The 11,837-nt window shown below is 41.1% G+C and overlaps 1 protein-coding gene and 1 long non-coding RNA gene across 3 annotated transcripts in view; one reads left to right on the top strand and one right to left on the bottom strand.

The window, feature by feature from the left end:
- Positions 1 to 1,683: 1,683 nt before the first annotated feature.
- LOC129152041 (uncharacterized) lies at positions 1,684 to 8,497 on the bottom strand. The gene is made up of 3 exons (XR_008558770.1): positions 8,003 to 8,497; positions 3,909 to 4,082; positions 1,684 to 1,971 (listed from the first exon to the last, which is right to left on the bottom strand). It is a non-coding gene; the product is annotated as an uncharacterized LOC129152041 (long non-coding RNA).
- Positions 8,498 to 8,644: 147 nt separating this feature from the next.
- BMS1 (BMS1 ribosome biogenesis factor) overlaps positions 8,645 to 11,837 on the top strand; it is a 41,023-nt gene continuing 37,830 nt past the window's right edge. The window contains exons 1-3 of one of the 2 annotated variants that reach the window (XM_028156909.2): positions 8,645 to 8,686; positions 10,160 to 10,363; positions 10,932 to 11,122. In XM_028156909.2, coding sequence (XP_028012710.1) covers positions 10,188 to 10,363; positions 10,932 to 11,122 — 367 coding nt within the window. In that variant the 5' untranslated portion in view covers positions 8,645 to 8,686; positions 10,160 to 10,187. Of the gene's footprint in view, positions 8,687 to 8,709; positions 8,966 to 10,159; positions 10,364 to 10,931; positions 11,123 to 11,837 lie in introns of those variants that run through there. The other variant, XM_054729114.1, reaches the window with a different exon arrangement.

Raw genomic sequence — 11,837 nt, 5'->3', positions numbered from 1 at the left:
AGTCATGGATATGCTAATGATTTTGTTGGGTGGATATGTGAGATATGAGATGTTTGAAAAATATTCTGTAGTGCTTCTGGGAAAGATCTCAGAAATCAAATATTGCCATGACATGAGAAAACATGAGAAGAGATTGTCTCTATTGTAATGGACTTTTTCATGTCTGTATGGTATATCAAATTATAGTTTATGGCTCTAAAGGGCAATACCCCAAAGATAACAGCACACAAGATGAGAAAACCCTGGCTTTAAGATATGCAACTCTATATGGACCTGCTCTCTATGAAGACCTAATATTACTGTGATTATAATGGTTTCTCATTTATTCTTAGGGCTATTACTTAGAGCTGAAGGCATTCTCCCCAATAGAGATGAATTCTTTTCTAAGTATTAATAGTCTATACAGTGAATTTTGGGGAAAATTATTTCTTTTTAAAAAAATATATTTTTTATTGATTTCAGAGAGGAATGGAGAGGGACAAAGAAACATCAGTTATGAGAGAATCATTGATTGGCTGCCTCCTGCATGCCCTCTACTGGGGATCGAGCCTGCAATCCGGGCATGTGCCCTTGACTGGAATCGAACCCAGGAACCTTCAGTACACAGGCTGATGCTCTATCCACTTAGCCAAACCAGGTAGGGCAAATTATTTCTTTAAAAAAAAAAATATATATATATATATATATATATTGATTTCGGAGAGGAAGGAGAGGGAGAGATAGATGAGATAGATCTATGATGAGAGAGAATCATTGATCGAGCCCGCAACCAGGGCATGAGCCCTGACCAGTAATCAAACTGAGATCTCCTGGTTCATAGGTCGATGCTCAACCACTGAGCCATGCTGGCCAGGCTGGGGAAGAATTATTTCTTTTGACAAATTAATATGGGGTAGGTCTTGTGTCAGCATGGTTCTTTGAAAAACAATTCTAGAAGATTTTAATGGCAGACTTACAGTGGGCCAGAAACAAGGGCTATTGAATCACCTAGAGACTAGCATCTGCAGGAAGCCTTCACTATTCTAAATCCTAAAGGGTCAAAGGATGGAAGCAAGTGTTACCAGAGCCCAGTGAGACTTGCTCTCATGGAGGGGCCACCTCCAGAATTGTGACACCAAGTTGCTGGTGTCTCCTTAGGGAGAACCTAAGCAATGCCATCTGCAGATAAGCCCCAGAGGGGACAGAGAAGGTCTGGGTGGAGCCAATGGAGAATAAGCAGCACAGTGTTTCTTAATTCCTGTAAATTCCTTTGTAAAGGCTCAGTATGAGAAATTTATTCTCCTAGTTGAGAGTTGTGTTTTTGCTTTGTTGTCAAGTAAATTCCTTTTGGAACTGAGTACTGTGGTAGGTATGTCTCTCCTTTAACATGTGTGAAGCAGACATGTATAATTGCATTATTCATATATCCGTCTGTACTGTTTGTTACATGTGGTGTGAGGTAAGCAGCTCTCTATTCTTCCAAATAAGCCAGTTGTCCCTGCAGCTTAATTCACCTTTTTTCTTTCTGGTATGGCATTTTTATTACATCTTTGCAGGACATTTGATCCTGTCCAAAACATCCATTGAGACATTTGGTCCATGCCAAAAGGTCCTTGATATTTAGTCCTGTCCAAAATGCCCATTGACACATTTGGCCCACGATTCATTAAATAATACATTTAACTTTGTTAAAATTTTGTTATTTTTATTATGATAAATTTGGGGTTTCATATTTATTCTTGTTTTTCTTTGTCATGAAGTTCGGCAAAGTTACTCTGTAAAGTCCATGAGCATTTGCTCTAAAGAATATATCAACCTGCCTGGCTCAGTGGGTTGAGCACCGTCCCATGTACCAACAGGTTGCTGATTCAATTCCTGGTCAGGGAATATGCCTGGGTGTGGGCTCAATCCCTGGTAGTGATGTGCAGGCGGCAGCCAATCGATGATTCTTTATCATCAGTGTTTCTGTCCTCTTCCTCTCCCTTCCTCTTTCTAAAAAATCAATAAAAACATTTTTAAAAAGAATATATCAACCTGATTATTGGCTTTATATTTGTTATATCTGTTAACAATTTTGTTTATACAGACTTTATTTTGTTGGTATCATTGTTAAATTGGTGGCTATATTTGAGTGTGATCACCAAAAACCTGGCTGGTAACTTTATAGCTTTGCTGTTTATCTTTCAACACTTCAATAAACTCCAAATTGAAGGATAATGCACTATCATCAGCTTTGAAATTTGCTATGCCACCCTTCCACTGTGTGTTTTGTCCTATGATCAACCTTCAGTACTGATGTGTATACATCCCAAGTTTCTGGTAGAAATCTTGGAGCTTCTGGTCTGCGGCCTCTGTCACACCTTCCACAGAGGTACCCTCTCTCAACATAATCTATAAGGTCATCTAAATTTACTTCTGCATTCTCCACAATGTACTGAAGTTTTATTTACATCTTCCAAAGGCACAAAAGGAAGTCCAGGCAACATAGATGCAGTTACAGGAGTCACTTTTCATTGTCATTTACTTGCAAAATAAGTATCCTTTTCTGTACTTGCATTTGGTAGTAGTCAAACAGCACTCATGTTTGCAATCGCAAAATCCAGCATGCACAATGAAGGGTTAATGTGATTTCATTCCTGTGCAAATATGTGTAAGTGACTTCTTGTCTTTGTTAGGGCATGAATCAATGGCATAGTGTAACCCAATGTTACACCATGCACAGTACATAACTGGTGGTGCTGTCTTGAAGGTGCCATCATTGAATAATGTGATACTGGCACTTGAATATTGTCCAAAATTGTGTGAATAAGAATTCTTTCATCTTGACCACCAGAATTGTGCATAAGAAGTGGTTCTCTGGGTCTGGTCACTTTATACTCTTCTGCAATTTCAATTTCATGCAATGAAGTTGGGTTTGGAGATCTATGTTTGTTATGAATATTTTACTTGCCTCTTTAATGAGCTTCTTTCAGGTAGTATTAACAGGATATCTATCATGAAAATCATGAAGAATTTTTCAAAGTACCTGTGATGGTGTTACATTTTGTTCTTCTGCATATTTTAACTTTTTCAGGGTTTTCTTACTTCCCTTTCAATACCAGCTTTCTGCTGATGTTTTTCTTTCCCATCTTGAATGTTATCCAAATCCTGACTAGTTGTGCATCAGGCATTGCAGACTCTCCCATCTTCACAGCACCAATACCTTTCACCACTATTTTGTTAAAGGGATGGAGTGGCAACAAAAATCATTATAATGTTGCATTTGGCTTTTCTTTATGTGAGTATAATATTTCTGCCATATGTATGGAGAATTTTCAAATAAAGATGTTATATGCCCTAGCTGGTTTGGCTCTGGATAGAGCATCAGCTTGTGGACTAAACGGTCCTGGGTTCAATTCCAGTCAAGGGCACATGCCTGGGTTGTGGGCTCAATTCCCAGTGTGGCACGTGCAGGAGGCAGCCAATCAGTGGTTCTCTCTCATCATTGATGTTTTTATCTCTCTCCCTTCTCTGAAATTAATAAAAATATATATTTTTAAAAAGCAGTAGAAAAAATTAGTAAAATAAAAGGATGGTTCTTTGAAAAAAAGTGAATAAAATCGATAAACTCCCGGCAACATTGAATGAATATATATATATCAAAGATCTCTCAGATGTTAGGTAGATAAAAAAGAAATACTACAAAAAATAAGAATACTACAAACAAGCATACACATTTAAAAACTTTAATGAAAAAGAACAATTCCTCAAAAACCACAAGCAATCAAAATTCACCCAAGATGAAATAATTGTAATAAAAATTTACATTCACACAGAAACCTGGACATGAATGTTTACAGCAGCTCTATTTATAATTGCAAAAAGTGAACCTCAACCAAGACCTCTTACAACATTGTTTAAACCTTAAAAAAATAATAATAATAGCCCACCTGCTGTGGCTCAGCCGATGAGCGTTGACTCAGAAACCAAGAGGTCGCTGGTTCGATTCTCAGTCAGGGCACATGCCCCAGTTGTGGGCTTGATCCTTAGTAGGGGTGTGTGCAGGATGATGTTTCTCTCTCATTGATGTTTCTATCTCTCTACCCTTCTCCTTTCCTCACTCTCTAAAAATCAATAAAAAGCATATTTAAAATAAATAATTTTAGATTCACAGAAAGTTGAAATGATAGCACAGACAGGTTCTGTGTACCCACCAAGTTACCATTAATAGTTACATCTTATGTAACCATATAAAACCAGAATATTCGCATTGGTACAAAGCTAATTTGATGCATTTTATCACATGTAACCTCCACCTCAATCAAGCTAAAGAACTATTCAATTACCATAAAGATCTCCCTCATGCAATACCTTTATAATCACACATAATTCATAATTAAAAGCATTCTGACAAAGAAATATATGAAACTATTTGGTTTTCCTGGTGAATTCTACCAAATATTTAAAGAACAAATAACACCAACTCTACACACTTTCTTCCAAAAAATACAAAAGCAACATTTCCCAATCTACACTGAGTGGCCAGATTATTATGATCTCTGAATGCATAATCTGGCCACTCAGTGTATATCCTATATAATAAAAGGCTAATATGCAAATTGTCCCCTCCACCAGGAGTTCGACCAGCAGGCAGGCCGGCCAACCGCCCATGTCCCCTCCCCCTGGCCAGGCTGGCCGGACCCCACCCATGCACAAATTCATGCACCGGGCCTCTAATACAGTGGTCAGCAAACTGCGGCTCGCGAGCCACATGCGGCTCTTTGGCCCCTTGAGTGTGGCTCTTCCACAAAATATCACGTGCGGGCACGCACATACAGTGCGACTGAAACTTCGTGGCCCATGCGCAGAAGTCGGTTTTCGGCTTTCAAATTTCAATCGTTGTACTGTTGATATTTGGCTCTGTTGACTAATGAGTTTGCCTCTAATACACTGCTCTAATACACACACACACACACACACACACACACACACACACACACACACACACTGAGTGGCCAGATTATTATGCATTCAGAGATCATAATAATCTGGCCACTCAGTGTATATTAATAAAAGGGTAATATGCTAATTAGACTGGGACAACCAGCCATCTCCCAGACGTCCGACTTCTTTCCAGACAAAGCCATGGTGGTGGGAGCCAAGGCAGAGGCAGTTAGGGGTGATCAGGCTAGCAGGGGAGGGCGGTTAGGGGTGAGATCAGGCCGGCAGTGGAGGGCAGTTGGGGGTGACCAGGCCAGTAGGGGAGGGCAGTTGGGGGTGAGATCAGGCCTGCAGGGGAGGGCAGTTAGGGGCGATCAAGCAGGCAGGCAGAGAGGTTAGGGGCGATCAGGCCAGCAGGCAGAGGGGTTAGGGGCGATCAGGCAGGCAGGCAGGCAGGGGAGTGGTTAGGAGCCAGTCATCCCAGATTGCGAGAGGAATGTCTGGTCCTTGAGGGGTCCCAGACTGGAGGGTGCAGGCCGGGCTGAGGAACACCCCCTCCATGCACGAATTTTGTGCACTGGGCCTCTAGTTAATTTTACTTATACAAAATCAGACAAAGACACAACAGCAAAATAAAACTACACAATAATACCCCTCCATGAACATAAACACAAAAACTTTAAATATTAGGAAATAAATTACAACCAAGTAAGTTTTATCTCAGAACACAAAGATAGGTCACAATTTGAATATTAATAAATGTAAACTATTATATAAGCACCCTTAAAATATCATAATTACAACAATTGATGTAGACAATTACATGACAAAATTCAATATCTATTCATGATAAAAAGTTCTCAGTAAATTAGGAAAGAAAATGAATTTCTTTAATGGGACTTGAGTGTCCTAGTTTGGGCTGCCATAACAAAAATGCTGTAGACTGGATGACTGAAAAAACAGAAATTTCTTTTTTACAGTTTTGGAGGCTGGGAAGTCCAAGATTAAGGTGTTGGCTGATTTGATTCCTGTTGAGACCTAACTGGCTTGCAGATGGCTGCCTTCTTGCTGTGTACTCATATAAACTCTTAGTATATGCACATGAAAAGATAGAAAAATGTCTCTTCTTTTAAGGCCACAAATCCTATCATATTAGGACCCCACCCCCATGACCTCAGGGTTTTAACACATACAAAATTTAAATAGTTTATTAATTTTTAGAGAGAGAGGAAGGGAGAAGAGAGAAACATGGATGTGAGGGCATAACATTGATCGGCTGCCTCCTGCACATTCCCACTAGGGATCGAGCCTGTAACCCAGGCATGTGACCTGACCGAGAATCAAACCAGCAACCTTTTGGTGCACGGGATGACTCCCAACCAACTGAACCACAACAGCCAGGGCTCAACGCATAAATTTTTAAGGAAAACAATTCAATCTATAGCAAAGCATCTTCAAAAAAGTGAAGGTTGGCATCATACTTAACAGTGAAAGACTAAATGCTTTCTCCTAAGATTGAGACCCCCTCCCTCACAAAAAAAGTCTGCTCTTAATATTATATTCAATATAAATACTGGAATTCCTACCAGGTACAATAAAGGGACAAATAAAATACATAAAAATTACAAGTGAAATATTTGCAGATGACATGATTGTTTACATAGGATATTTTGTAGATAAAGACAAGCTGATACTGAAAGTTATGCGGAAAAGCAAATAAAATAGTATGGCTAATACAATTTTGTAAAACAAGACTAAAGATGGAGAAACCACAATACCTAATTTAAAACTTACTGTAAAGCTACAATAGTCAAATATTATAGTGTTGACAAAGGGAACAAAATATAGACACCAGAAATAGACCTGCACATGTGGGGGTTTTTTTGTGTGTTTTTTGTTCGTTTCTTTTTTTGTGTTGTTTTGTGTCTTTCTCTCCCCACCCCCCCGCTTTTTGAAAAAGCTGCAGAAGTAATTCTGTGCAGAAAGGATTGCTTTTCAGTATATGGCATTAGAACAATTTTACACATGTATGTAAAAAAAAAAAAAACTGAACCTCAATGAAAACCTCACATTATACAGAAGGTAACTCAAAATGGATCATTGATCTAAATGTAAAATGTTTAACACTATAAACTTTTTAGAGGAAAGCAGAGGGAATATTTTTCCTGATCTGGGATTAGTCAAAGAATTCTAGGACATGACATCAAAAGCACAATCTATTTAAAAAGTTGATAACTTTAGCTGAAAAAAAAGATATTGTAAAGAAAATTAAAAAACCAAGATACTGATTTGGAAATATACTTGCAAATCCCTTTCCATCACAGGACTTGTATTCAGAATATATAAAGAACCACAGAACTCAACAAAACTCAAATAAAACATGTACAAAAAAATTAACAGATAGACTTCTGGTCAAGATGGTGGTGTAGGTAAATGCGGTTACTCGAATCCTCCCACAACCACATCAAAATTAAAATAAACTACAGAACAATCATTATTCAGAACTGCCTGAAATCTAGCTGAATGGAAGTCCTACAACTAGGGATGTAAAGAAGAAACCACATTGAGACTGGTAGAAGGGGTGGAGATATAGAATCAGCTTGTCCCACACCCACATGTGCCAAATAAAAACCAGAAGGTATATCTTGGTTGCAGACTTTAGACTTGACATGTTCTATGGTGTGATCACAGGGGCACTGAGGCTGCGCCAAGTTAGAAGACAAGAGTGGGACACATGGAGCCAAGTGAATGTTAGAAGAATTACCTACCTTTATACTGAAATCTCCAAGATGTATGAGGATTAGCATTAAAGTTACAAAATCATAAGCTCTTCACAGATGAGGAAGTGTGTGCCCTGGAGGGTAGCCTCCCTGGTATAGCAGTGTATAGTGAGGCAGAGCGAATGCCTGTGGATACTGAGGGAGAACTCGAGCTCGCGGTAAAGGGCATCGAGGACAGGGGGTCTCAATTACTACAGTGTGCCTGGTTTTATGAAGCAGATCTAAGCCCTGGGGCTTAGGGGTGGCACTGGTAGGATATTGAAAAGAAAACCTCCAAGACCGGAGGGGGATACAAACTCTGTAGGCAAAGGCATCCAGCTCACCCGAGATGGGCTTAGATGAACCCACAGCAGCCCCTTTGGTGGGAATGGGCATTTTCTTCTGTGCTAGAAGAAAATGGCAAGAGGCTGCATTCTCCCATGGCAAGTCCTTTCCCAGGATCAGAGGAAGGCCGAGGCATTCCACGCTGGGTCAGTGTGTCCCTGCCCTGAGCCTGCTGTTCCTGGCAAGCGAGAATTATAGCACACACGGAGCCCGAGGCACGCCCGGCTCTGTCCTCTCTAAGGCTGAGCAAGCGGTCGAGCCACAGCGACTCCCAACCCAGTGATATCCCACCAGGCCCGTCGGGGGACGGCAAGGGGACTCCGGGTGACCGGAACTGTTACTTCCTGCTTTTGTCCCGCAGCGAGGAACGGTGTCAGGCCGCACTGTCGCCACGGCCTCCGGGGTCGCTCGGGCGTTGGCAGCGCACACGGCTCGGAAACCCAGAAGAGTAAATAGTTTTAGCTTAGGGCCGCAGTCCCCGCGGTCGGGATGCCCGGGGCGGGCCGCCTCCACTAGCCAATCACAAGTCTTCCTTGCGGCTCTCCCTGGAAAGTCGTCCCTCCGCCGGTCCCTTTCTTTGGCCCCCGCCTTGTTTCCCGCCGGCTGGTGGAGTAAGTGCGTAAGCCGCATTTCCGGTTCCGGTGTGGTCCACGCGGGGCTAAGCAGGAGCGCCTGTGAACTAGGTAAGCGCTGCGGACTGGGGGAGGCGGCGGTGGCGGGGGCTCCGGGAGCTTCGCGAGCCGAGTGCACAGGAAGGTCCGCGTTCGGTCTCGGGCAGTCTGCTCCCGGGGAGTACCTGAGGCGCTGGGCAGGCATCTGTCGTCCCTTCCGGAGAAGTGATCCTTAGTCGTTGGGGGAGTGGCTAATGAATTCGTGGTGCCTGGACCCGGGGAGAGGTGACAGGGAAAGCTGGAGGGCATTTCAATGCGGCGTAATCCTGGCCGGTGACAGACCTGAGCCAGGTCAGTTAATTCCAAAAAGTGTTTCCTCTCTCTCCACCCAACCACCACCCCCAAAGGATAAAGGCATCAAGTACATACAAGTTCGAAACCAAAATACAGCTGAGTAGAAAAATAATGTCCTGAAATCACACAGCTGTTTAGTTTCAAAGTGCTCCTAGAACCCAGCTCTCCTAACTCCCGATTAGTATTTCTTGACATTATGCTGGTATATGTGGACTTTCTATTCCGCTGGCGTGGGTGGGGAATCGGACTGACCTCCTACAGTGCACCTTCTGATGTGGCCCTTACTGCATGGCTCTGAAGACATTAGTGTAAACTTCCTCCACTAGTCAGATCATAACGGTAGCCATCTCCTGGCACAGTGCCTAGCACATCATAGGCAGACACGTATATTTATTGAACTGAAGTTATCTCAGTACAGTACCTTCATTGGATGACTTGATTGCCCCATTCCCCTTTTTTGTATGCAGCCTGATTTCCTTAAAAAACACACAAAACTTAATCCAGTGGTTCCCAGTTTATGGGCCATGAATTTCTGGGATGCTCAGAAATCTTAAGGTTTCCACAAATCTGTGGTCTCCAGGCATCATCCACAATCAGTCATATCTCACGAGTAGATATTACTATTTTTTAAGTGTATGTAGGTCATTATTATAATTTAAAAGTTTTACAATATCAAACTAAAAGTAATACTGCTATCATGTTGGGTTTTTAAAATGCTTTAATTTTTAAAATAAAGTACCTTAAAAATAGTTTAACTTTAGAAGCCACTTTATTAGTTCAGTTGCTATTTAGAGCTGAGCTGTTAAAATAGTCTAGTCAAATATGACTATTTAAATTTAGAATTGAATTAATTAAAATAAAATGTCAATTTCTCAGTTTCACTTGGTACATTTTAAGTTCATTAGGCACATGTGGCTAGAGACTACTGTGTTAAAAAGTATAGCTATGGAATGTTTCCATCGTTGCAGAAATGGACAATGCTAATACAGAGACTTAAGATGAATAGATAGTAATCTAAGCAAGGTAACTAATTTATAGCAGAGCAGTGAAATTTGGCATATTAAATAGTTCCTACCCTTCTTGGGTGAACATATATGTAAGTATCTTTTTTTAAAATAAATAAATTTACTGTTTTTCCCTGGGTGTTTGGATTGTAAAATGCTTCCTCCACCCCCACCTCATTCAATGTAGGTTACTTGTGAATTGGTAAAAAGCCACTATGGAGACCAAGGACCAGAAGAAACACAGAAAGAAAAACAGTGGGCCCAAAGCTGAGAAGAAAAAGAAACGGCATCTGCAAGACCTCCAACTTGGCGATGAGGAAGATGCCCGGAAGAGAAACCCCAAAGCTTTTGCGGTCCAGTCTGCCGTGCGGATGGCTCGATCCTTTCACAGGTATGTTTAGCTAGGTTCTTCTAGTGGTTCTTTCATGTTTTTTTTTTTCTGTAAATAATATATTTTTATTGATTTTAGAGAGGAAGGGAGAGGGAGAGATAGGGACATCAATGATGAGGGAGAATCATTGATCAGCTGCCTCCTGCACACCCGCCACTGGGGATTGAGCCCACAGGCATGTGTCCTGACCAGGAATGGAACCAGTGACCTTCAGGTTTAACCACTGCCCGGGCTAAACATTAGTGAATTATATTCTCCCAGTAGAAGAGCTAAATTTAACTCAATAGCCTCTGCTCTTATTCATTATGATATACTGCCTCTATGTTTGCTTTTTTTTCTCTTTAAATTAATGTAGTTTGTAGTTTGTATAGTTTTCAACATTCTTTACTGTTGAAGTCAATCTGTTTTTATATTTACTGAAGTGGTTATTTGGATTGGAGCCAGTAGTTTTAACAAGTTTATTGTGTCTATATGTTGTGTGTTCTGCTCTCTTTAAAATCTTTACATACAGGGATACTGCCTTTTATGTTTTGAAAATGAATTTATTTATTCATTTTTTAACAAATAGGACTCAGGATTTGAAGACAAAAAAGCATCATATTCCAGTGGTTGATCGAACTCCACTAGAGCCCCCACCAATAGTGGTGGTGGTGATGGGGCCTCCGAAAGTTGGCAAGAGCACTTTGATTCAGTGCCTCATTCGGAACTTCACCAGGCAGAAGCTAACAGAGATCAGAGGCCCTGTAACGATTGTGTCAGGTAGGCGGTGCTCCCCAGACTGACATGGCAGGTGTTGTCGTCTGAGAAGCATGCATGTCCTTGTTGAACTTTTTTTTCTTTCCTCTGGTAAATGCTAAAGTAATATTGTCACTTCATATTACCTCTCTTGTAGTTTTACTAAGTTGGCTGTAACTTCAGAAAAAGATAAATTCCTCAAGATAATAATGATACAGATGTATACCTTCTTCTGACTGCAGTATGGGTTTGCTAGGGATGCTCCTCTGAAAGGCTTGGCTGGCCTGGACAGGCTGGCTTGGTCACGGTGAGCACTTTCATTTAACAGATAGCAAGTACTTCCCTTTCTTGGGGAAGTAAGGGAGTTTTCCTCTCTTTTCCTGTGGGTTTTATCTGCTTTGGAAGATGGTGACCTTTCTAAATTTGAGGGAAGATGAAACAAATTCCCAAAATGACAGTGGTAGAATCTGAACTTTCTCATTAAAGCAATAATAAGCACGGGTCCACTTCTATCTGGATTTTTTATCTTATAAGTATACAGTTGGCTTTTTGTATCCCTAGGTTTCACATCTGCAGAGTCAACCAACTATGGATCAAAAAGAGTGTTTTTCATCTGTGGTTGGTAATCTGCATATGCGAAGGCCAACTCTATGCATTGTTATGAGCCATTTTATGTAAGGCAGTTGAGCCCCTTTGGCTTTTGATATCCATGGGGATTCTGGAACCAAGGGACAACTCA

This window comes from Eptesicus fuscus, chromosome 17 (genome assembly GCF_027574615.1).
Source record: "Eptesicus fuscus isolate TK198812 chromosome 17, DD_ASM_mEF_20220401, whole genome shotgun sequence".
Taxonomy (NCBI): Eukaryota; Metazoa; Chordata; class Mammalia; order Chiroptera; family Vespertilionidae; genus Eptesicus; species Eptesicus fuscus.
Note: the sequence above shows the minus strand (reverse complement) of the source record. Positions and strands in the feature narration are given on the sequence as shown.